Here is a 27652-nt window from a genome sequence, read left to right as displayed (position 1 = left end):
TTGTTTTCACTTCACTAATTCTCATGTAAAAACACCATATATAGCAAACATTACCACTAATTTCCTTTTTATTTCATAAACTACTTCTCAGAAGTTAGTGTTGAAGTTTTGGCTTAGACCTTTGTCAAAAATGAAGAATCTGTGCCACATCTTCTTTATCCATTCATCTGTCGATGAACACTTAGGTGGATGGACCTAGAGTCATACAGAGTGAAGTAAGTCAGAAAGAGAAAGACAAATACCGTATGCTAACACATATATATGGAATCTAAGGGGAAAAAAATGTCATGAAGAACCTAGGGGTAAGACAGGAATAAAGACATAGACCTACTAGAGAATGGACTTGAGGTTATGGGGAGGGGGAAGGGTAAGCTGTGACAAAGTGAGAGAGTGGCATGGACATATATACACTACCAAACGTAAAATAGATAGCTAGTGGGAAGCAGCCGCATGGCACAGGGAGATCAGCTCGGTGCTTTGTGACCACCTAGAGGGGTGGGATAGGGAGGGTGGGAGGGAGGGAGACACAAGAGGGAAGAGATATGGGAACATATGTATATGTATAACTGATTCACTTTGTTATAAAGCAGAAACTAATACACCATTGTAAAGCAATTGTACACCAATAAAGATGTTTAAAAAAATACCATATGCTAACACATATATATGGAATCTAAAAAAAAAAAAATGGTTCTGAAGAACCGAGGGGCAGGACAGGAATAAAGACGCAGACATAGAGAATGGACTTGAGGACACCGGGAGGGGGAAGTGTAAGCTGGGATGAAGTGAGAGAGTGGCATGGACATATATACACTACCAAATGTAAAATAGATAGCTAGTGGGAAGCAGCCCCGTCACACAGGGAGATCAGCTCAGTGCTTTGTGACCACCTAGAGGGGTGGGATAGGGAGGGTGGGAGGGAAATGCAAGAGGGAGGAGATATGGGGATATATGTATATGCATAGCTGACTCACATTGTTATAAAGCAGAAACTAACACACCATTGTAAAGCAATTATACTCCAATAAAGATGTTAAGAAAAAAAATGAAGAATCTCAGGTCAACACCTAGAAAGTTTGATTCAGATGGTCTAGCGTGAGGCTCAGGAATCTTTTTTTTTTTTTTTTGCAGTACGCGGGCCTCTCACTGTTGTGGCCTCTCCCGTTGTGGAGCACAGGCTCCGGACGCGCAGGCTCAGCGGCCATTGGCTCACGGGCCCAGCCGCTCCGCAGCATGTGGGATCTTCTCGGACCAGGGCACGAACCCGTGTCCCCTGCATCAGCAGGCGGACTCTCAACCACTGCGCCACCAGGGAAGCCCGGGAATCTATTTTTAACATGTACCCCACGTGATTCTGACACATGAAATCTGAGCACAACATTTTGAAAAAAAATTCCTTAAATGAAATGCTTGAGATAAGGTTAGGTTAATGATGTATAAAGAATGTCCTGAAGGACATATTTGGTATGACTATTTCAGCAATTTTCATTTCTGACATGGATTTTGTCAAAATGAACCATCATCCAGTCATGTCAAGTTAGTTTTACAAGAATGTTTTATAAAAACCTATAAATATGAGTTGACTGGTTGATACTACAGTGTGTCATACACAAGATGAAAAGATAGTTGTAGCCATAATTCATAACAAAAGTCCAATATGACCAGATTTTAATTTTTTAAAGAGTTTTTTCCAAGTAAAACTCTTGAAAAAAGCTTTACTTTGCTTATTACTTGGATAAGCACTATTTACCCATAAACAAAACATGGAATTGTTTATACTATTTTATTGTATGCCTATACTAAAATTTATTTTACCTTTTTCCTGTTAATATTGCAGTCTCTTATTTCAGTTTAAAATTTTTAGTTCTCCAATTTCAACCTCCCAGCTCCAATGTCTTTTTAATGCTCCTAATTTGTCTAGTTTCCTTTTGACAAACTTGAGAGGCTCAAGTTTGTTGATTGTGTAGAACTGTAAATTCTTCCAACTCTCTATTGTCACAAACAGTTTTTATTAGCTCTTTCTAATCCTAATTTAGATGAAGCCTTTTTGACAATTGAGTGTTCAAAGTAGACATGTAAATGATTTTTCTATACATAAAAGTTGAGATTATTTTTAGTTTTTGTTTATGGAAAATTTTTGAATACGCTTAGCATAATGGAGCATCTGTGTTGGTATGTAGACATAGTGACTCTGCACTTCAAGGAGCTAAACAAGTGAAATATTATCACGTGTTTGGGAGGAGAACCATAAATATCTGTTGAATAGCACTAATGACTACCACACCAAGAAAAATCCATTAGATGACTAGTAGGTTGAAATACTTTATAGGATCAGTCAAGTTGTGAAGTGATGATATATCAAGTAGGATTCAGGACCTAGGCAACAAGACAATAAAAGATTTGAGAGCAGACAGGAGAGAAGGCCAATTAGGGCTCAAATTTCCATGGGAGCAGACTAATCATAAACAGATGGATTCCTGTGCTCAATATCTATTTGCCCTACCAGCTCCGCTCTCCATGCTTCTCCACCCTTTGCTTATGTCCTGAGAGTCTAACCATTACAGATTACATCAATAAGCTCCCAGTGGGTTTGGCCTAAAGGGAGCCCCGGAAGGAGATAGCAGAGAGGGAGCTGAGTGAGTCCCTAGTGTTTATTCCCCTGTCTCTCACCCTTTGAGGTCAGTTCAGGTTCCTGTATCCCTTAATCTCTCTTTCCAGCAGACGCAATATCTCTGAATAAAACCCTTCCAGGAGTAGCACCAGGAATGGTTGCCTCACAAACTGAAATTATTCTTCCTTATGAATCACCATCTATCAGTGTCTTTCTTTAAGATCATAAAAGAGTGTAGAGGGCATGTATGGGAGTGGATTATAAGGATGTTAAACCAAGGAAGATGAGATTTATGACATAAAAGACTGAATGCATTGACATGGGTATATTCACTTAGGATTCAGCATTCAGTATGTTTGCTCAAGAACCTGGGAATAGCACTACCAGTCTGCTAGATTGGCTAATTGAATTCTGGACTAAACAATGGCCTACAGTTAATGAGGTTGAAATGCTAGTATTTTCTTGGCATACACTGGAGCAGTGGTTCTCAAAAAGTAGTCCCTAGACCAGCTTCATCAGCCTAAACTGGGAACTTGTTTTATTGCAAATTCTTGGGGACCACCCCAGAATTTCTTAATCAGGAACTCTTGGCATGGGACCTAGTAATGTGTGATTTAACAAACCCTCCAAGTGACTCTGATGCTCACTGATGTTTGAGAACCACTGCACTAGAGGAAAGAGGCCAAAGGCCGAGTGAAATAGGAATGTTGGAATGGATCATTATATGAATCTTCTCAACTCTGTAGTGGCTGTATTACCAAGTCCAAACTTGTACTGCTCACCACACAACAGGCCAATAAATCAAGAAATGTGGTGTTGGGGCAAGGAATAGTGACTTTATTCAAAAAGCCAGCAGATGGAGAAGGTGGTGAAGTAGTGTCCAAAAGAACCATCTTACCAGAGTTAGAATTCAGGCTTCATTTATACTAAAAGGGGAGGGGGTGTGGCTGGTTGTTGTAAACTTTTTGGTGCTGGTCAGACCCCGGAGGAGATGTGATAATCCTTTCTTCTTGCAGCTGTCCATGTAGGTCTGGTCACGAAGTTCCTGTAAACCTCCAACAAGACAAATGTTATTCTCTGTTCTGCAACTTTTTATCTCTATATGAATTAAAAGTGTTATACTTAAAGGTCAAGCCTGGGAGGCAGAGCCTTGAGAAAGGGATATTATGTATATTTCAGGGTACAGGCAGCATTCCTTCATAAAGGTGCAGAGTCAGCATGACCAGGCACAGGCTACAGAGCACAAAGGTTACATACAGATAAAGGAATAGATACAATATGGAGTCAGGTTTGTTCTTTGTCACAGCTGAACTCTGTAAGTCAGAGATAACAATAGGGGGTGTTTTGGTGGATTTAGGTTCCCTGATATCAATGGGAACAATGGGGTCCTGGTGTGTTAGAGGTTATATAACAATATTGAACTATCAGAGACAAGGCGTGTGCAATTTCTCAATAAACCAAGGAATGTAATGATAGAGTATTTTCACCTAAAGCAAACTGTGGCAATGACCAGTTGATCACAGAGTCCCTAGAATTAACTATATTGACAGGATACTAAGTTGCTAGTTGATGATAAAGGTTAGAAAAATTCCAAATCAAGTTAGAAGCCTAACTTGTGTCACCATCATGGGACTCCATGGCCTTTTCTCCAAATCCTCAAATATAATTGAGTCAAAGCCCTTTAACTGATGTGCAAATTCTGAACCTTTGAGGAGGGACCCTGCAGTGTAGCCACAAGCTTACACCATGAATCCTTCCTCAGTCCTTCTCTAGTGAGACCTGAACCCAAGTTCCTTCACTGGAGGAAGGAAAATATCCTGACCTTCTGGGGATTAATAGCGATTTACCTGGAATTTAAGTTGATGACTACTAGAGACAAAAATGCCACCATAGTCCACTGGTCAAAGTACAGACTTAGTGAAATCAGGTGAGATGGAATCTTGGCTCACATCCAGTTCACAATACATCCATTTGGAATGTAGACCTTTTCTGTTATTTCTCTTGTTACAGAGTATATAGTGGGAATAGATATATTAAGTAACTAGCAGAATTTCACAATATCTCCTTGTCTCATGGAGTTAAGTCGAAATACTTTATAGAATTGATCGAGTTGTAAAGTGATATGTCAAGTGGGAGGGCTATTATGGTAGAAAAATAGTTTCATGGAGGACTATTATGTTAGAAAAAGTAAAGTGGGGGCCTCTTCCAAGATAACAAACCAAAAGCCCTTGGAGAATTTGCAGAGATTAGTGCCACCATCAAAGACTTTAGAGATGCAGGGGAAATGATTCCTATAATACTCCCATTTATCACACTACTTTGGCTGATGAAAAAGCCAGATGGATCATGGAAAATGACAGTAGATTATTGCAAATAATCAGAGAGTGTTGCCAATTGCAGCTGTGTTTCAAATGTGGTATATTTACTGGAGCAAATCAACACAGCCCCTGGAATCTAGTATGCAGCTACTGACCTGTAAAATGCTTTCCTTTACCCTCTAATCAGTAAGGAATATCAGAAAGAGTTTACATTTGCATGGCATGGACAGTGATATATTATTTACTATATTGCTTCAGAGCTGTGAACTCTCCTGCTCTCAATCATAATATAGTCCAGAGGAGCTTTGATCATCTTGACATCCTGAAGAATATCACTTTGGCCTATTAGATTGATGACATTATGCTAATTGGACCTACCAAGTAGGGAGTAGCAAGCACCCTAGATCAGTTTTAATTAAACTTCATTGGTAAAGGATCATTTCTTTTTTAATTTCCAATTTTTAAAAAAGTTTGTATTAATTTATTTTTTTCATTTAATCAAAGACTGATACTTCTGCAAAATACAATAAATATAAATTATTAGAAAACTTTATGTGATTGGATATTGCAAGTATCTCAACTTGCTATATAAGTTTTTTAATATTTCTATCAATTTCTATATTCATCTTGTTGCAGACAAATGATGAACAGTTGAGGAACTGACACGAGTCCATATAACAATTTCAGTAGCACTGCCATAGATATATTTTAGTAAGACATATGAATGCCCGAGAGGAGGAGATAAACCATGCAAAAATTCAGGGTCTGCCATATTAGTGAAGCTTCTGAGTCCAGTGGTCTTGAGTATATTGGGATATTTCCTTCCATAATGAGAGACAAGTTACCTCACCTTTTAACACTCACACACAAAAATAAGCATAATGCTTGGCGGTCCTCTTTGGATCTGGGAGGCAACATAAAACACATTTGTGCTTCTCTGACAGATCCATTGGTAGTCTGTAAATCTTCTAATTTTAACTGGGTTCTAGGAAAGAATGGGCTCTCCATCAGTTCCAGGCTGTAGAGCAACATGTTTTACCACTAAGGCTTTATGAACCAGGGGTCCCAAAGATAAGCGGAGTTTCTGTGGCAGAAAGACATGTTATATGGAGCCTCTGGCAAACCCCAATGGAAAGATAATAGCACAGTACACTTTGATTTAGGAGAAATGTCTTACTCTACTCAATTTTCCATTTAAAAACCAAACCAAACCAAACAAATCCTGGGTTAAGAATGGGCCCTAAAAGAGACTATTGTTCATCATGAACTGGTGTTATCTGATTCACACAACAATGAATTTGGATGTCACAGCCTCATTTCATTATAAAATGGAAGTAGTATATACCTGGCCTAAACAGATCTGGAAGGAAATGTCAAGACTATGAGCAGATGATCCAGTAATTGTGCTCCTTGGTATTTAACCAAATGAATTGAAAACTTATGTCCACACAAAAACTTACACATTAATGCTTATAGCAGCTTTATTCATAATTGCCACAACTTGAAAGCAATCAAGATGTCCTTCAGTAGGTGAATGGATAAACTGTGGTATATCCAGATAATGGAATATTATTCAGCACTATAAAGAAATGAGCTGTCAAACCATAAAAAGGCAGGGAGGAAAGTTAAAATGCATATTACTAAGTGAAAGAAGCCAATCTGAAATGTCTACATATTGTCTGATTCCAACAATATGACATTCTGGAAAAGGTAAAACTATGGAGACAGTAAAAGGATCAGTGGTTGCCAGGGGCTGGGGGCAAGAAGGAATAAATAGGCAGAGCACAGATAATTTTTAAGGCAGTAAAATTACTCTGAATAATGTTATAATGTTGGATACATGTTATACATTTTTCCAAACCCAAAGACTGTACAACACCAAGAGCATACTCTAATGGGTATGGGTAATAATAATGTATCAATGTAGGTTCATCAATTGTAACAAATGTATCTCTCTGGTGCTGAATGTTGATAGTGGGGGAGGCTATGTGTGTGTGGAGAAAGGGGGTGTATGTGAACTCTTTGTTCTTTCTAGTCAATTTTGCTATGAACCTAAAAGTGCTCTACAAATAAAGTTTATTAAAATTTATGAGCAGATATCTCAGATTCTCACGACATCCGGTTATACCGCTTTACCACCTCTCCCTCAAACACATCTATTACTTTCTGAGGAGTTCCTTATGAGTAGTTAATGAGGAGGAAAAAGCATTGGGCCTGATTTACAGATGGAACTGCAAGGTATGCCAATACTACCTAGAAGGAATGTCTGTGAAAGTCACTGGTGTAGCGAAATCCTTCCAGTGGTCAGAATATTCAGCAGTGTATATGACTTTGCACATCAGTGGGAGGAGAGATGGCCTGAAATATGGATCTATATCAATTCGTAAGCAAAGGCTAATAGGTTGGTTAGGGATTTGGAAAGATCAGAATTAGGAAGTCAGTGATAAGGAAGTCACAGTAGGTAGAGAGGTATTTGAATAGACTTCTTCAAATGAGCTAAGAGTGTGAAGATGTTTGTAGCCTATGCAAATACTGACCAAAGGGCATCCATATCAAAGGAAGCTCTCAATAATCAAATGGACAAGATGACTGGCTCTTTTGGTTAGTCAACCTCTTTCCGCAGTCACCTTGATGCTAATTCAATAGGCCCATGTAAAAGTGTACATGGTGGCAGGGATAGAAGCTATGCATGGATTCAACAATATGTTCTTTCCATTGCCAGAGCTGATTTGGCTACCACCACTTTTGAATGACCAACCTGCTCACAGCGGAGGCTAACGTTGAGCTCCAAATATGGTATCACTTCCAACGGACCAGCAGGCTATCTGGTGTCCGATTGATTACAGTAGACAACTCTTCTTATGAAGGAGGCAACACTTTGTCCTCGATGGGATAGACACATATTCTGGATATGGATTTCCCTTCTCTGCCTGGAAAGACTGTGCCAGCATCACTGTTCATGGACTTATAGAATGCCTTTATCAATTACCATGGTATCCCATACAATATTATCTCTAGCTGAGGGATACACTTTAGAGCTATGGACTCACACTGACAGAATTCACTGGTTTTATTATGTGCCTTATGTAATCTGCTGAAGATTAATTTTTTTATGACAAATAGGAGAAAGCAACATGCAAGTTTAAGATGCTGTCCTAAAGGATGCAGTGTATGCCTCAAACCAGTGGCCAGTAAATAGTGCAATTTCTCCCATAACCAGGAACTAAGTGGTGGGTGGGTGTAGTCCTTCCTACAATTATAGCTCATAATATACTTGAGGAATTTTTTTTGTGGTATGCAGGCCTCTCACTGTTATGGCCTCTCCCGCTGCGGAGCACAGGCTCCGGACGCGCAGGCCCAGCAGCCACGGCTCACGGGCCTAGCCGCTCCGTGGCATGTGGGATCTTCCCGGACCGGGGCACGAACCCGCATCTCCTGCATCGGCAGGCAGATTCTCAATCACTGCGCCACCAGGGACGCCCCTACTTGAAGAATTTTTGCTTCCATTCCCACAATCTTGGGCTTGGTGGGTTTGGAAATCCTAGTGTATAAGGGAGGAATATTTTCACAAAGAAACAATGTCATGGGTCTGATGGGTGGGAAGCTGGCACTACTTCATGGGCTTTTTTTTTTAGCTCTTCATGCCCCTAAACCAATATGCAAAGAAGGGACTCACTGTATTGAATTAGGTAATTGATTCTAATTTTAGGGGGAAATTGAGTTGTTGCTACACAATGGGACAAAGAGGATTATGTTTGGAATCTAGAGGCTTGACAGCTGGGCAAGGGAGTAACAAGAGGCACAACTGTCAACTGTCCTCATCAACTGAAAACTGCAACAGCCCAACAAAGTCAGGACCACAGGACTCAGATCCTTCAGGAATGAAGGTCTGTTACACCCAACCAGGTGACGAACCCCATTCATCCAGGTGCTGACAGAGGGTAAGGGGAGCAGAGAACGGGAAAGGAAAGGCAGCTGTGGTTACCAATATAGCCTCATGAATAGTCACAGAGGAGAAAAATACAGCACTGTTTTTTGTTCTTTTATCTTCTCCCCTACACTCCACCACTGTTTTAATGAATATTCTCAGTAGTGGCTAATATTTTACATGGAGTATGATCAAAATGACATCACCCTGCAATGATATGGTAGCTTGTGTGACTTCATGCAACCCACTGGGTGGAGACATGAAATATTTACTCAGATGAAGGTCAAGAACGGATGCTGAGGTGTAAAAGGAGTGTACAGTGCTGGTTATCTTTCATTTGCCCCCGCAGCTGTTCTCTCCACCCTTTTTCAACCCCCAGTAGGCTGACTTATGTTGGACTATATTGACGAGATCCCATGACTTCTGATTTACAGTCGAGTACAGCTAACGGGGAACAAAGACAGTAGATCAGAAAGAAAGAGAGAAGTGAGATCATGGTACTTGTTCTCTGAAATGTCAGCTCAGGCTGACTGTGACCATGCTCAACTCAAGGGGGTCTTCTATACACAACTTTTACCTCTTCAGGTCTATAAGTTTTAACAGCTCATTATTACTAGCCCCAGGTTACTGCACTATCTCATATGGTTCTCCTACATTCTGCCAACACCCTTGTAAAAAACCTTTTTATAAATAAACCCTTTTAAATTATTCTAATTTGTGTGTGCATTCTGTTAAATGATTGAATCTCTGATACAATCCCCTAGGCAATGATCTTGGTACAACCTACAATTTATGGCTGGGTGGGTATGTGCCAGATATCTATAGGCAGTTTCTAAAATTTTTATGTATATACATGGATATATATTTTGGGGGCAATCATTTTTTGTCCTGTTATTTAATTGCAATTGTCTTTTAGAATTTGATTGTTAAAGATTTATGTAATATTACAAACGACTATTGGGCTTATAGAAATTATTCATATGGGATTCTTCGTTATGCCTAGAAATATATGGCCATGAGGCTCAAGCAGTCATTAAGTGACTGCTTAATGGCAAAACTATGTCTTTTTAAAGTTTCAAATTTGGCGGGTTGTTATTTATTTTTCTATTTTATCTTGTTTTACGTACTGACATATTGTTGAGATTGTTTTGAGTTATACTAGGTCATGGATTTTATTCACTGGTTTCCCTCCTGTTCGTTTGTGATGGATGTAATAGAATTAAAACATATGGTTCTTTACTTTCTATTGTTTGTTGTATTGGTAAAATCTTTATCTGAGTAAAGAGGCTATAACAAAGCAAAACATCTTCCTGTGGATTATATCTGAAGAAGATCTAGATAAATTAATCTTGTGAAGTTTGGTATAAGAAATAAATAGGATACATCTTTTAAAAGAGTTTTAGGTAAACTAATTGAATAAAGATTAAAATGTGGGGTAGATGGGTTGAAAGTGAGATATGCTGATAACAAAATAAATTATTTTGTTTGGGGGCACTAAAGACAGAAAGACAATTACGTCTGTGAAAGAAGACAATCTGTTTCATGAAGAGAAGACAGGAAAAAATGAGATCTTAAAAACTACAGGGAATTTATTTACTATTTGCACTTTGGTGATGTATTGATGTAGATATATACACACACATGTGAGGCAAGGAAGTATTAAGACTTGGGGTGCAGCGGAGTACTATATTGGGATGCAAAGGGATATCTTTTGCTTTTGAAATGGAAATGATAGGAGTGGTTGAAAAGCTGGAGAGTTTGAAAGCCTAAATATTTCCATGGATTAATTCACTTAATTGTAGGGCTTCTGTGAAGCAGTCTATCTCCAAGGCCTGCACACTTAATCTCCACACTGTACTCCTCTAAATTTGGCATTAAGTTTTTGCACCTAAATTTGCAAATAAAGTCTATGATAAAAGCTGCAACATGGACTAATCCAAACCAAATAACTTATACCAAGCCCCCGTTTCATAGCATTTAATGTCAACTATATAATAACTATGCTTAGGTAAAATGATTGGCAGTTGAGGTCTGGCCTAGGTTCTGAACTGGGATGGGAGGAAGGTAGTCTCATGGCTATCAACAGACAGCTGCAATTGTCTGTGTATAGAAAAGACTTAGAAATACTAATATGAAAAGGGGTTTTCAAGTCCAGAAACAAAGTACGTAAGTACTTATTTTAAACATAAGCAACGACAATCCTGCCATGAGGTTGGGGAGGAGTTAATCAAGTTCCCTTGGTGGGAGACTTTATTGTCTACAGTAGTCTTTCAAAGAATGTGGGGTGGGGGGGTCCTTTGGCCACACTATGTATTTGAATCCTGTAAGAGGTTGATACAATGCTATCAAAGGAAACAAGATGGGGAACAGGGTTCAAAACCTTTATTTATTCAAAATCTTTAATTTTTATTATCAGCTAAAGGTTTTTGAAGATATCCTTTAATTATTTCTGTGAAACAGGCTTTTCATGAAAGTACTACGTATAGTCAGACTCCATAAGTAAAATAATAAATGAATGAATGAATGCTTTCCTGAGTTGTCAGCATTATTATCTGAAGCTCTTTGATGTAATTCCACAGAGTCTAAAAACATCAGGGAATAGCCTGAATTGTGGGAATACTAACCTCATAGTCGGCAGGCCTGTCACAGAGCAGGATGTACAAACCAAATGCAGAGACTCTCAAACCACCCAGGTTTTTCTTCTTGTGTGGAGAATAACCTGGATTTTACAAGATCATATTTTAACCATTCATTCTTAGATAGTATTATTGCTAAAAACATTTGATCAAGATTTTTTTGAAAAATAAAGTTCATACAAATATTTGATAATATAACCATTTTTAAGTGATACAAATTGGTTATTTTAATGGTTAATAAGTTAGTTTCTATTTATATTTCATTAGTTTCCATAGAGCTATAGCATTTTGAGTTCTCAGTAAGATAGCAAAATGGGTGATCATTTTTCAGCATATAAAATAATTCTATAAACTTTATTTCAGCTTAAATTCAAGGAAAAAATAAAAGGTTTATTTTCTCCACATGGGAAACAAGATGTTAAAACTAACTAGCAATAAGATGATTTATCATGGCAATATTATTAATTTTTGTAAACAGCTTCTGAGAAAAGACATCTGAAAATACCATATATAGAGTTCTGAATTATACCATTCATAATAGCTTATTGGAGGGAATATTAGCATATCCAAGCTATCCTTAAAACAGTTATTCTCTTGGCAAGTTTCTGAGCACAAAATCATACTTGTGTTGTGTCAATATTATCAGCCTCCATCATAAAAATTGATCCAATTTCTTCTTATGAATACTTACTTGAACATTTTTACATCTGGAAAATACAATCCCTCAAGTAGCTTGCTGTATAATCAGGATTTTAAAGAAGTGCAAATCATCACTATTCACAATAGCCAAGACATGGAAACAACCTCAATGTCCATCGACAGAAGAATGGATAAAGATGTGGTACATATATACATGGAATATTACTCAGCCATAAAAAAGAATGAAATAATGCCATTTGCAGCAACATGGATGGACCTGGAGATTATCACACCAAGTGAAGTAAGTCAGAAAGAGAAAGGCACATATCATATGATATCACTCATATGTGGAATCTAAAGTATGATACAAACGAACCCATCTATGAAACAGAAACAGAATCACAGACATAGAGAACAGACTTGTGGTTGCCAAGGGGGAGGGGGCTGGGGGAGAGATGGAGTGGGAGGTTGGGGTTAGAAGATGTAAGCTTTTATATAAAGAATGGATAAACAACAAGGTCCTACTGTATAACACAGAGAACTATATTCAATATCCTATGATAAGCCATAATGGAAAAGAATAAAAAAGAAAAAAAGAAAGAAGTGCAAGTCATATTAATGATGCCCAGCATATCTATGTATGGAAAGTGGTGTTTCTTCTGGTTCTAGCAGAAATTTGGTAAGATGCACTAGATTTTCTTTCATTTTATCTTGGTATAAATGTCCTTGATACAAATTACAAAACACATGAACCTTGAAAGTATTATGCTAAGTTAAAGAAGTCGGCCACAAAAGACCACATATTGTGTAATTCCGTTTATATAAAATCTATAGAGACAGAAAGTATGTGGAGGCTGGGGGGTGGTGGGGAGGATAAGATACGGAGTTTCTTTTTTGAGGTGATTAAAATGTCCTAACATTGATTGTGGTTACACTTACATATATCTGTGAGTATACTAAAAAAACCGAACCACATATTTTTAAAACATGAACTGTATGGCATGTGAATTATATCTCAATAAACTGTTTAAAAAGTGAGTCAAGGAGCTTATACATAGCATTGGTACATTGGATTTATTCAGATTCTCTTTTTTCCAAGGGCCTGACCAAGTAATTCAATTTAATGAAAATCACAAGGCACCTATCATGTGCAAAATGCTGTGTACCATCATTGCAAGAGATAAAAGATGAAACCGCCTTTACCTTTCAGGAGGTTACAGTGCAGAAAGGGAAATGATGATATAATAATGATGATGATGATGATGATGATGATGATGATGATAGGAAGAGGAGGGAAAAGAAGGGTTAGCATTCACTGAGTATTTGCTATGTTCCAAGAACTGTGTTAAATGCTTTAAATGTTATTTTGTTTTATTCTCATAGCAACCATAGAGATAGATACTGTTATTTTTCTGATTTTTACCTGAGGAAACAGACACATAAAAGGTGAATTAACTTACATAGGGTCACACATCAAGAAACGGCAGGGTGAGAATTTTAACGTAGTGCTTAGCCAAGAGCCAGCGCTCTTAACAACTTGAGTCTATAGATACACAAAATACATAATACAAGGTAGATTGAGGTGTGTCATGAAAGAGTCAAATAAAAGTGATAGAGTCACCTGAAGAAAGAACACATTTATTTGCGGCTCAGGAAGGACTAGAAAGAACACATCTTACTTGCAGCTCTAAAGTACATGGGTATGTTTGAATATTTGACTACAATTTTCATGAGTTATGAAGTAGCTTCAAACCTATATCACAAATTAAATACTTATTTTTTTGGTAAAATAAATATGGTCAAACAGAAAATAACTACAGAATCACAATGTCAAAGGTGAAACTTTCTCAAAATAAATTTATAATAGACAAAGAAACTATCACAAGATATAAAACCAGAACCCCCAATTCTAGTCATTCTCCTTATCCCCAATCTAATCCTTTATTTTCAGCCTGAGATCTTTCAAACTCTTCTTTTTGTGCTTGCAATTACATTCCTAATCTAGATTGTACCGATTTTCCCCCTCTCCTGTCTACTTTCTTATTGACTTTCCCACTGCTTCCCTTCCCACAGTTAGTTGAATATTATGGCTAAAGCTATTCTTATGAATCACATAAAGCACATCACTAATAACAACTTTAGTGCTTTTCACATAAAGGATAAGTTATTTTGCTTTCAGTCTGGAGGCTACATATTAAATGTTCACCTATATCTACTTAGTCTATTGTCCTTTACATATTTCCATATCACTTTTCTCTACCATCGTCTATACTTACATCTAAAGAATAGCATCCCTGTTCTTTATTGAGTTCCCATGAGTGCTTTTAAAATTGCCTTCCTAAAACCTTTACTGGAAGATTGTTTTGGCCATAATCAGAGGAATAATGAAGTAATTTTACTTCCTAGACAGTCAGCATTGCTGATAAGTATGAAACATGCTAGACCACCCTCTTCTTCAGTCATTACATAAAAACCAATGTTATTTTATTAATTAACATTTACTTCTGCTATGGCATAAGTGATCACCTCTGAATCATTCTGCCGACTACACAAAGATGTGATAGAAAATATGTGAATTATTTTATGTAAATAATGAAACAGACATTCTAGAGTTCTATGTTACTATTTAGAGTAGGATAGGTGATTGCTGTGGTAATAAAAAAGACCCAAAATCTCAGTAGCTTAACACATAACAGTTTATTTCTCACACTCAGAACATTCACTGTAAGTGCATCAGCTCTCCAGGGCAGGTCCCTTACAAATAGCGACTTAGAGATACAGGTTGCATCCATCTTGTAGGTACACTATTTGGAGGACACTGCTTTCAGGTCCTCATGGCAGGTAAAGAGAGCTGGAGGGTCACGCAGGACTTTTTACTGCTCCAGTATTGAAACGACACATCACTTCTGTTTACAATCTCTCTGTAATCCCTCTGCTAGAAGTAATGGCATTGCCTAACTACAAGGGGCTGGGAAGTGAATGGGGGCACATAGATATTTGATAGCTGTTAATGTCTTTGCCACATTCTACAAATAATATAAGCTTTTTTTTCATATTTTAATGAAAAACAATTTTTGAAAAACTCTATATGGATAGAAAATATCTCTTAAATGCAATAGTTTTTATCAGCATATAGACATATATTTTAGGAAACAGCTAAAGTTATGAAGCTTCAATGTGACCTAACAAGGCATTACATTTATAATGGTCCAAGAATGTTACTGAGAGATTCCGGGGTATGCACTGCAAAAATTTGGGGACCCAGTATGTTATTTATCTACCAGATGTTTTCTATCTTTATAATAATTTTACTTGTGATTCAAGGGAGCTGACATGAAATCAGCTATTTAAAAAAATAGCTATTTATTCTCTCCTCATGCTAAAATACTTTGTACATATGACATTACAATTAGCACATCCTCTGTAACAGGTGCTTTTGTTAGACATCAATTTATAATTCATATTACTCTGATATAAAAAATGTAGAGTAAAAATAAATTTCAACTTATTTCAGCATAGTGGCAAATGTGATTCAACAACAAACACAAGGCAACGAACTCCAAATGTTAGTAAAATGTGAAACAGAAAGATTATAATCTCCTAAATTTAACTCCTATTTTAATTCAATATTAATGCTTAAGACAAGAAATTTTTAAACAGCATAGTTGCTAAGATTTTGGCAGTAGTTTTATGTAACAAGACATACAGCGTACTAAAGGTCTGGCACTCAACTTGCTTACAGTAAACCAGCTTCAATATGAAGGCATTAAATATTTTTTAAAAACCTTCTTTTTACATGCTAAATATTTTGGCAAGTGTGCAATTAAACACAGTCATGAAATTAAGATAGTAAGATTAAGAAATTACAAACTTGAAACTTGTATCCTAAGCATAAATCATATAAAAAAGAATTACTGGTTATATAGAATATCTCTGGATAATCAAAACTTAATAGTATATAGCATGCAAAATATTTCAGAATCTTTATTAATCAAAAAATACCAGGGTCTATTTAAAATTATTCCCCTCCAAAGGGTATCAAAGTTAATTCAAATCGTGTAACACTCTAACACTAAATACTATTCAGTACTGTCAAAATGGAGGTAAATTTCATAAAACTGGGGCCTTACATATACTGTAAATTGCTGTCTTTCTTGTTCATGTGAAACAGCATACATTACTAAGTAATAAAAGAATGGCTGCTGCACTGGCAAAAATAGGATGTGTAAGGATCAAAGGCACACTATTCAGCTCGCCAAAGTGAGAGCAAACTCTTTTTCCCCCACAAACCCTTTCCCCATGTAAACAAAATTTCATTAAGGAGAAAAGAAAACTAAACTAAACTTTTCATCTTCAAAAGTAAGTATTTTGAGACAATGTTAAGTCCATGCTTCAAAAATGTCAGCTATTGTCACCTGGATATTTCTGATTATATTTTAAAGATGTAGCCAAATTCGATACTTTTAACATTAGATCCACTGTTTGGTCAAAATTATTTACCATCTAAAACATTTTACTTTAATTCCAAACATTTTAACCACTAGTATAACAACACGGTTTTGCTCTCAGAAGAATTAGCCAGTGAAGGGAAGAACACACAAAAAAACCCAAAATCCTACATTTAAGCTGCAGGCAACAATTATGGCCCTTTCTGGCACAGTAGCATTTGACTGGCAACTCAAAGTCCAGGAATAATTCTACTAACACAGGGAAACTCATGCATTTTGGTAAATATGCCCTAACATTCACAGCTGAATTTCCTTTACACCTTGCTTTTTTCAATAGGGAAATCTTGCTTTTTTTCTTGATATTATCCGGACTTGTGACTTGAACCTGACTTCTTTTTCTTCTTCTTACTATGTTTTTTGTGCTGTTTCTTCTTCTTCTTCTTTGCTTTTTCCATTGCTTTTTCTCGCTCTTCACGTCTTCTCTTCTTTTTTGCTTGTACCTCCTCTTCATAATCTGATTCTGATGAGGACTCTGATGATAAAGGTTTACCCTCAGGACAAGTCTTCTTTCTTTTTTTGCTGAGACTTCTAATATACTTTTCTTTGCCTGTTTCATCCTTTGATTTCTTTTTCTTTTTTACAGATTCTTTGCTCTCTGATTCAGATTCACATGTACAGCTTTCTGATGATTTGTATGAACGGTTCTTCTTTTTCTTTCTCTTTTTTCCTTGTTTCTTTTCCTCATCCTCAGAATCTGAAGAACTGCTGGAAGAATCAGAGCTTGATGTAGAAGAAGATGAAGACTGACAAGATTTCTTCTTTTTCTTTTTCTTTCTTTCTCTTTTTTTGGATGAGCTCTCATTTCCACTTAATAATTTCTCTCTGCTTTTTTCTAGTTCCTTCTTCCAATTCTCATTCATTTTTTCTTCAAATTCAGCTAATGCCTTGGAGCCTTTCTTTTTATTTTCTAATTGTTTCTTCACTTCTTCCCAGGTGGGCCTTGGTCGATTCAGATAATCTTGTATTGTGGGGCCTGCAGATTGAGATGGGCCCCTCCATCTGGCCATTGCTATAGGATTCATATAGGCCACCCGATTGTCCCGCTTCCCCATGGTGCCTGATGGTTCCCAGAGCCGACTCTCAGTTGCTAAAGAGAATAAAGATAGACATCCTCCTTAAATTCTTCATCTGCTAGTATACCAAGTGGGCTCCATTCTGTGAGAGAAGCAGATGGAATGATTACAAAACACCTTTAATATAAGACAAAGTAAGCACATAAGTTTAATTGGTCACTGTCTATCACATGGTACAGTAGAAAAATTTCCAAAATCTTAGACCTTGAGAAAAAAGAATATACACACAAGATTTTTGCATGTTTTAGATGTTGTGGTATGAATATAACATAAAGTGTTTTTTATATCTCATGTAAGGTTCTGCTATCTAAATTTTTTTAATAACTATTTCCTTTTATATTGTATGATAATTACCTTTTTTTTCTTTCTTTCTGCCTTATATGGTATAAAGAGAGAGAGGAATTTCTATAGCTAAATTCTATACCAGGCAGACCTTCTCCATTTTAGTAGAGTGCAGCACAATCTACTCTACTCTTTGATAGAAACCTAGGAGTCATACCTGAAAAATCCTTCTCCCTCAATTATCACATCCAATTCATACTAAATCCTGCTGTTTAAACCCCCACAACAATAGGTCTCATGTCCATTCACTTTTCTCCAAATATATTGTCATCAACATAGTCCAGGTAGTGTCATTTTTCATTTGGACTATTAATCTCTAGTATCTATTGTTTATTATGTGCCAGGGACTGCTTAGTGTTGTGCAGTGGATTATCTTGTTCAGCCTCCAGACTAACCCTACAAAGTTGATCCTATTATTATCCCTGTTACACAGATGAAGAAACTGAGGCTTAGAGAATTTGAGTAATGAGTACTTGCATAAAGTAACATAAAAAATGGCAAATGGCAAAACCAGGATTTAAATCAAGGCAGCCTGTCGCCAAACCCTGCACACCTAACACAACATTATATTGCCTCCTTATATCAACCTCTTATTTATTTATTTATTTATTTATTTATGGCTGTGTTGGGTCTTCGTTGCTGTGCGCAGGCTTTCTCTAGTTGCGGAGAGTGAGGGCTACTCATCGCTGCAGTGTGCGGGCTTCTCACTGCGGTGGCTTCTCTTCTTGCACAGCATAGGCTCTATGTGTGTGGGCTTCAGTAGTTGTGGCTTGCGGGCTCTAGAGCGCAGGCTCAGTAGTTGTGGTGCATGGGCTTAGTTGCTCTGCGGCATGTGGGATCTTCCCGGACCAGGGATCGAACCTGTGTCCCCTGCATTGGCAGGCGGATTCTTAACCACTGAGCCACCAGAGAAGTCCCTCAACCTCTTAATTGACAGCCCTATATTTACTCTTACTCTCTTCCATTCCAGTCCCACACTGAAATCAGAAGGATCTTAAAATACTCCAATGGCTTTACATTTTAATGAGAATTAGATCCACACTCCTATAAAGATCCTGCATGATCTGTCTTGCTTATCGCTCTTACACTTCATTGAGAGTTATTCACTTCTTTTCTTAATTCTATCTTTTCCAATCTTCTCTTGGTTTCTGGAACATGTTAAGCTCCAAGCTTAGCCACCATGGCCAGTTCCACCTCATCTTCATGCCTCAGTTTAGAGGTCAATTCCTCAGAAAGGAAATTATTAGGTGGAACTATATAAAATCACCAATTATACAGAAAAAAAGTCAAATACCAGTAATTTCACATGGCTCAACCTTATATTATGTTGCCTCTGTATCTATCCCTTATAGTCATTATTCTGCATCACAGTTCCTTGTTTCTTTTATTCGTAGCACTTAGAAAATTGAGGATTATTTTTTTTATTTGACTATTTGGATGTCTGTGTTTGTGTGTGTGTGTGTATGCATGTGTGTATTCATTGCTAAATATAAGGCTAAGAAGGGTAAAGGTCATGTTTGATCTGTCTTATCACCATGGTGTTCCCAGTACCTAACATGGCATCAGGCCCACACTAAGTACTCAATAAATATTTGCTCAATAATAAACAAACTAATGAATGGATTGATGCAGGGGTAACTCTGTGAGAGAGGGGCATTCACAGAAGCCTCCTGTAGTTGGTGATGTCAGTATAGGATTTTGAAGGATAAATAGGAGTTCACCTGGGAAATGAGGAAATGACAGACATTCCCCAGGCAGAAGAAACAATATGTGAAAAAACAGAGAAATCTGAAAGAGCACCATGTATTTAGTGTTGATGGAGCCTAAAGTGCAAGAGGGTAGCAGCAGGAGGTAAGGCTGCATAGGAAGTAAATAGCCTGATCCTAGAGCCTTTCTTAGGTTATTTTAACATCTTGGATTTTGTCCTATACTTGTTAGGAAGCTAGCAAAGTCTGAAGAGAAAGATAATCAGACATATCACAGATTTTTCTGTCAGTCTCCATCTTGACTTTGACCCTTTAAGTCACCCTAACATACCTACCCATCATAAGCTCAACGCCACAGATTTTACGGTGACTCTTGGTAATAGTTTCTTGGGTTTGATTTGTTGTGTTATCTTATTCTCCTTCCTCTTCAGTTCTGCCCAGCTCCTCTTAGGTATTTTTGTCATTTTCATTCTTACTGCTACCCTAAAGGTTGTCAAATATCATTGTTTCCCAGACTTGATCATCAAAAGCCCTTAATGACTTTATTTAATATTCAACTTGCTGGTTGTTTCTGCTACTGCACACTTAGAATAGCATAATCCATTCTAATTACAGTTCCTTGAGACCTAGTCCTGACATCATCTAGAAAGAGAGGCAAAGACCAATTCACAAAGGATTTGGATGCGATGCTGAGGTTGGGATTTATTCTATGGGACTTACAGTGAAGCTAATGGGGAGGTGTGGACTATTTTAAGCCAGAGAGTGATTTGGTCACACTTGAGTGCTTAAGAGACAATTTCTTACCAGCTGAAGACAATGAGATTCATTCAAGTATTCATACAGATATAAAATGAGTGTGAACTAAAAATAGTGGTATAATGAATGAAAAGAGGGGGAAATACAAGAGACATGTTTAGGAGATGCTACTAAAATTAACGATCAGTGAGATACAAAGGGTGAGGAAGATAAAGGAATCTAGGCTAAAGTTCTGGCTTGTGAGACAAGATACAAGGCAATGCCAGTGACTGGGTAATATAGGAAACGGCATAGACTTTGAGAAAAGGTCTGGGCTCAGTATTGGATTCATAAAGTTTGAAATATGTGAGTGAATCCACATGTAGGAAATTGGATGTATGGGTGTTAGCACTCTGGAATGTGACCTGAGTTAGAGATATAGGATTGGCAGTCACTGAGTGATGGCTAAAGTCATGAGAGAAAATTAAATCACCTTGGGGAAGATTTCAAATGAAAAAAGGTTTGAGCACTGGATCCAATTTAATAACAACACACAAGGGGCTGGCAGAGAAAGTAAAGCTTCAGAAAATTAGCCAGAGTGGTAAGAGCTAGACCAGTATCAGAAAATAAAGTTAGAGTCACAGAAACACAGTGGGGAGAGTAAAGTTTCAAGGTGAGGGCAATAATCCTCAAAGGACTATGGTCATGAATTTCATGTGAGCAACTTTTAAACATTAAAATTTGAGGAAAAATCCTAAATATCCATCAATAAAAAACAAGTTATATCAATTATAGTATACGTATACAATGGAATACTACATCCACAACATACTGTTGAGTGAAAAGTTCACCAAATGTAAACATTTGTTATCTCTGCATGTGGAGAGGCATTATTTCCTTTTGTAAGTTTCCCTATACTATTTATATTTTTTACAATGAGCAGGTATTATCTTTAACTTTAAAAAATCCAGAATAGGGCTTCCCTGGTGGTGCAGTGGTTGAGAGTCCGCCTGCCGATGCAGGGGACACAGGTTCGTGCCCCAGTCCGGGAAGACCCCACATGCCACGGAGCGGCTGGGCCCGTGAGCCATGGCCACTGAGCCTGCTTGTCCAGAGCCTGTGCTCCGTGGCGGGAGAGGCCACAACAGTGAGAAGCCTGCGTACTGCAAAAAAAAAAAAAAAAAAAAAAAGTCCAGAATAAAAGGTGTTATGGACAACAATATTAAATGCAACAGATAGGTCAAGTAAGATAAAATCTGAAAATGTCTATTATATTTGGCTATAAAGAAATCATTAGTAACCATTGCTAATGCAATTTCAATTAATTAGGGCAGAAGCCAGATGACAGTGGGTTAAAGACTAAATGGGAGGTGAGAAAGTAGGGACATAGGGTACATAGACTCACTTGAGAAGGAAAGTAAAGTGATAAGAGGGCAACTATAATGAGGGATGAAGAATTTTAAAAAAAATGATTTTTTACTGTTGTTTGTTTTTATCAAAGAAGAAACTTGAACATGTTCAGAGGGTGACAAGGTAAAATAGAAAGACTTTTAAGAAGACAGGAAAGAGGGAGGAGCTTCAAGATGGTGGAAGAGTAAGACACGGAGATCACCTTCCTCCCCACAGATACACCAGAAGTACATCTACAGGTGGAACAACTCCTACAGAACACCTAATGAACACTGGCAGAAGACGGCAGACCACCCAAAAGGCAAGAAACTCCCCACGTACCTGGGTAGGGCAAAAAAAAAAAAAAAAAAAAAAGAAAGAAAACACACACACAAAAGAATAGGGACGGGACCTGCACCAGTGGGAGGGAGCTGTGAAGGAGGAAAGGTTTCCACACATTAGGAAGCCCTTTCGCGGGCAGAGACTGCGGGTGGCGGAGGGGGGAAGCTTCAGAGCCACGGAGGAGAGTGCAGCCACAGGGGTGCGGAGGGCAAAGCGGAGAGATTCCCTCACAGAGGATTGGTGCCGACCGGCACTCACCAGCCTGAGAGGCTTGTCTGCTCACCCGCCAGGGCAGGCGGGGCTGGGAGCTGAGGCTTGGGCTTCGGTCGGAGTGCAGGGAGAGGACTGGGGTTGGCGGCGTGAACACAGCCTGCAGGGGGTTAGTGCACCACGGCTAGCCAGGAGGGAGTCCGGGAAAAGGTCTGGAGCAGCCGAAGAGACAAGAGACTTTTTCTTGCCTCTTTGTTTCCTGGTGAACGAGGAGAGGGGATTAAGAGCGCCGCTTACAGGAGCTCCAGAGACGGGCGCGAGACGCGGCTATCAGTGCAGACCTCAGAGACGGGCATGAGACACTAAGGCTGCTGCTGCTGCCACCAAGAAGCTTGGGTGTGAGCACAGGTCACTCTCCACACCTCCCCTCCCAGGAGCCTGTGCAGCCCGCCACTGCCATGGTCCCGTGATCCAGGGACAACTTCCCGGGAGAACGCACGGCGTGCCTCAGGCTGGTGCAACGTCATGCTAGCCTCTGCTGCCGCAGGCTCGCCCCACATCTGTACCCCTCCTTCCCCCCCGGCCTGACAGAGACAGAGACCCCGAATCAGTGGCTCCTTTAAGCCCGGCCTGTCTGAGTGAAGAACAGATGCCCTCAGGTGACCTACACACAGAAGTGGATCCAAATCCAAAGCTGAACACTGGGAGCTGTGCGAACAAAGAAGAGAAAGGGAAATTTCTCCCAGCAGCCTCAGGAGCAGCGGATTAAAGCTCCACAATCAACTTGATGTACCCTGCATCTGTGGAATACCTGAATAGACAACAAATCATCCCAAATTAAGGAGGTGGACTTTGGGAGCAAAGATATATATTTTTTTTTTCCGTTTTCTCTATTTGTGAGTGTGTATGTGAATGCTGCTCTGTGTGATTTTGTCTGTACAACATTGCTTTTACCATTTGTCCTAGGGTTCTGTCTGTCCATTTTTTAAATTATTACTTAAAAAATTGTTTTCTTAATAATTATTTTTTAACTTTTATTTTAATAACCTTTAAATTTTATTTTATTTTATTTTATTTTATCTTCTTTCTTTCTTTTCTTTCTCCCTTTTATTCTGAGCCATGTGGAGGACAGGCTCTTGGTGCTCCAGCCAGGTGTCAGGGCTGTGCCACTGAGGTGGGAGAGCCAAGTTCAGGACACTGGTCCAGAAAAGACCTCCCAGCTCCACGAAATATCAAAAGGTGAAAATCTCCCAGAGATCTCCATCTCAACACCAAGACCCAGCTTCACCCAAAGACCAGCAAGCTACAGTGCTGGAAATGCTATGCCAAACAACTAGCAAGACAGGAACAAAAACCCATCCATTAGCAGAGAGGGTGCCTGAAATCATAGTAAGGCCACAGACACCCCAAAACACACCACCAGAAGTGGATCTGCCCACTAGAAAGACAAGATCCAGCCTCATCCACCAGAACACAGGCACTAGTCCGCTCCACCAGGAACTCTACACAACCTACTGAACCAACCTTAGCCACTGGGGACAGGCACCAAAAACAACGAGAACTATGAACATGCAGCCTGCGAAAAGGAGACCTCAAACACAGTAAGTTAAGCAAAATGAGAAGACAAAGAAACACACAGCAGATGAAGGAGCAAGGCAAAAACCCACCAGACCTAACAAATGAAGAGGAAATAGGCAGTATACCTGAAAACCAATTCAGAGTAATGATAGTAAAGATGATCCAAAATCTTGGAAATAGAATGGAGAAAATACAAGAAAAGTTTAACAAGGACCTAGAAGAACTAAAGAGCAAACAAACAGTGATGAACAACACAATATATGAAATTAAAAGTTCTCTAGAAGGGATCAATAGCAGAATAACTGAGGCAGAAGAAGGGATAAGTGACCTGGAAGATAAAATAGAGGAAAGCACTACTGCAGAGCAGAATAAAGAAAAATGAAAGAAAAGAATTGAGGACAGTCTCAGAGACTTCTGGGACAATATTAAATGCACCAACATTCGAATTATAGGGGTCCCAGAAGAAGAAGAGAAAAAGAAAGGGACTGAGAAAATATTTGAAGAGATTATAATTGAAAACTTCCCTAATATGGGAAAGGAAATAGTAAATCAAGTCCAGGAAACACACAGAGTCCCATAGAGGATAAATCCAAGGAGAGATACGCCAAGACACATATTAACCAAAGTATCAAAAATTAAATACAAAGAACAAATATTAAAAGCAGCAAGGGAAAAACAACAAATAACACACAAGGGAATCCCCATAAAGTTAAAAGCTGATCCTTCAGCATAAATTCTGCAAGCCAGAAGGGAGTGGCTGGATATATTTAAAGTGATGAAGGAGAAAAATCTACAAGCAAGATTACTCTACCCAGCAAGGATCTCATTCAGATTCAACAGAGAAATTAAAACCTTTACAGACAAACAAAAGCTAAGAGAATTCAGCACCACTAAACCAGCTTTACAACAAATGCTAAAAAAACTTCTCTAGGCAGGAAACACAAGAGAAGGAAAAGACCTACAATAATAAACCAAAAACAATTGAGAAAATGGGAATAGGAACATACATATTGATAATTACCTTAAATGTAAATGGATTAAATGCTCCACCAAAAAGACATAGACTGCCTGAATGGATACAAAAACAAGACCCATATATATGCTGTCTACAAGAGACCCACTTCAGACCTAGGGACACATACAGACTGAAAGTGAGGGGATGGAAAAAGATATTCCATGCAAATGGAAATCAAAAGAAAGCTGGAGTAGCAATTCTCATATCAGACAAAATAGACTTTAAAACAAAGACTATTACAAGAGACAAAGAAGGACACTACATAAAGATCAAGGGATCAGTCCAAGAAGAAGATATAACAATTGTAAATATTTATGCAGCCAACATAGGAGCACCTCAATATATAAGGCAGATGCTAACAGCCATAAAAGAGGAAATTGACAGTAACACAATCATAGCAGGGGACTTTAACACCCCCCTTTCACCAATGGACAACTCATCAAAAATGAAAATAAATAAGGAACACAATCTTTAAAAGATACATTAAACAAGATGGACTTAATTGATATTTATAGGACGTTCCATAAAAAAACAACAGAATACACATTCTTCTCAAGTCTTCATGGAACATTCTCCAGGATAGATCATATCTTGGGTCACAAGTCAAGCCTTGGTAAATTTAGGAAAATTGAAATCATATCAAGTATCTTTTCTGACCACAATGCTATGAGACTAGATATCAATTACAGGAAAAAATCTGTAAGAAATTCAAACACATAGAGTCTAAACAACACACTACTTAACAACGAAGATGTCACTGAAGAAATCAAAGAGGAAATCAAAAAATATCTAGAAACAAATGACAATGAAAACATGGTGACCAAAAACCTATGGGATGCAGCAAAAGCAGTTCTAAGAGGGAAGTTTATAGCAATACAATCCTACCTTAAGGAACAAGAAACATCTCAAATAAACAACCTAACCTTACACCTAAAGTAATTAGAGAAAGAAGAACAAAAAAAACCCCAGAGTTAGCAGAAGGAAAGGAATCATAAAGATCAGATCAGAAATAATTGAAAAAGAAATGAAGAAAACAATAGCAAAGATCAATAAAATTAAAAGCTGGTTCTTTGAGAAGATAAAATTGATAAACCATTTGCCAGACTTATCAAGAAAAAAAGGGAGTCGACTCAAATCAATAGAATTAGAAATGAAAAAGGAGAAGTAAAAACTGACACTGCAGAAATACAAAGGATCACAAGAGATTACTACAAGCAGCTATATGCCAATAAAATGGACAACCTGGAAGAAATGGACAAATTCTTTGAAAAACACAACCTTCTGAGACTGAACCAGGAAGAAATAGACAATATAAGCAGACCAATCACAAGCACTGAAATTGAAACTGTGATTAACAATCTTCCAACAAACAAAAGCTCAGGACCAAATGGCTTCACAGGCAAATCTATCAAACATAGAGAAGAGCTAACACCTATCCTTCTCAAACTCTTCCAAAATTTGGCAGAGAGAGGAACACTCCCAAACTCATTCTGCTAGGCCACCATCACTCTGATACCAAAACCAAAGAGGTCACAAAGGAAGAAAACTACAGGCCAATATCACTGACGAACACAGATGCAAAAATCCTCAACAAAACACTAGCAAACGGAATCCAACAGCACGTTAAAGGGATCATATGCTATGATCAAGTGGGGTTTATCACAGGAATGCAAGGATTCTTCAATATATGCAAATCAATCAATGTGATATACCATATTAACAAATTGAAGGAGAAAAACCATATGATCATCTCAATAGATGCAGAGAAAGCTTTCAACAAAACTCAACACCAATTTATGATAAAAACCTCCAGAAAGTAGGCCTAGAGGGAACTGTCCTCAACATAATAAAGGCCATATATGACAAACCCACAGCCAACATCGTCCTCAATGATCAAAAACTGAAACCATTTCCACTGAGATCAGGAACAAGTCAAGGTTGCCCACTCTCACCACTATTATTCAACATAGTTTTGGAAGTTTTAGCCACAGCAAGCAGAGAAGAAAAAGAAATAAAAGGAATCTAAATTGGAAAAGAAGATGTAAAGCTGTTACTGTTTGCAGATGACATGATTCTATACATAGAGAATCCTAAAGATGCGACCAGAAAACTACTAGAGCTAATGAATGAATTTGGTAAAGTAGCAGGATACAAAATTAATGCACAGAAATCTCTTGCATTCCTATACACTAATGATGAAAATCTGAAAGTGAAATTAAGAAAACACTTCCATTTACCATTGCAACAAAAAGAACAAAATATCTAGGAATAAACCTTCCTTAGGAGCCAAAGGCCCTGTATACAGAAAATTATAATACACTGATGAAAGAAATTAAAGACGATACAAATAGATGGAGAGATATACCATGTTCTTGGATTGGAAGAATCAACATTGTGAAAATGACTATACTACCCAAAGCAATCTACAGATTCAATGCAATCCCTATCAAATTACCACTGACATTTTTCACAGAACTAGAACAAATATTTCACAATTTGTATGGAAACACAAAAGACCCCGAATAGCCAAAGCAATCTTGAGAAAGAAATACGGAGTTGGAGGAATCAGGCTCCCTGACTTCACACTACACTACAAAGCTACAGTAATCAACACAGTATTGT

At 38.1% G+C, this 27652-nt stretch overlaps 1 protein-coding gene across 2 annotated transcripts in view; it reads right to left on the bottom strand.

Moving 5' to 3' along the window:
* Positions 1–14824: 14824 nt before the first annotated feature.
* The window catches only part of FAM133A (family with sequence similarity 133 member A), a 55018-nt gene continuing 42190 nt past the window's right edge, over positions 14825–27652 (bottom strand). For both annotated transcript variants that reach the window (XM_027086068.1, XM_027086069.1), the window contains one exon: positions 14825–17795. In XM_027086068.1, the coding sequence (XP_026941869.1) occupies positions 16943–17692 (750 nt within the window). In that variant the 5' untranslated portion in view covers positions 17693–17795 and the 3' untranslated portion in view covers positions 14825–16942. The remainder of the gene's footprint in view (positions 17796–27652) is intronic.

Source organism: Aethalodelphis obliquidens, unplaced genomic scaffold (assembly GCF_003676395.1).
Source record: "Aethalodelphis obliquidens isolate GAN/ISIS:26980383/991018 unplaced genomic scaffold, ASM367639v1 scaffold54, whole genome shotgun sequence".
Classification (NCBI taxonomy): Eukaryota; Metazoa; Chordata; class Mammalia; order Artiodactyla; family Delphinidae; genus Aethalodelphis; species Aethalodelphis obliquidens.
Note: the sequence above shows the minus strand (reverse complement) of the source record. Positions and strands in the feature narration are given on the sequence as shown.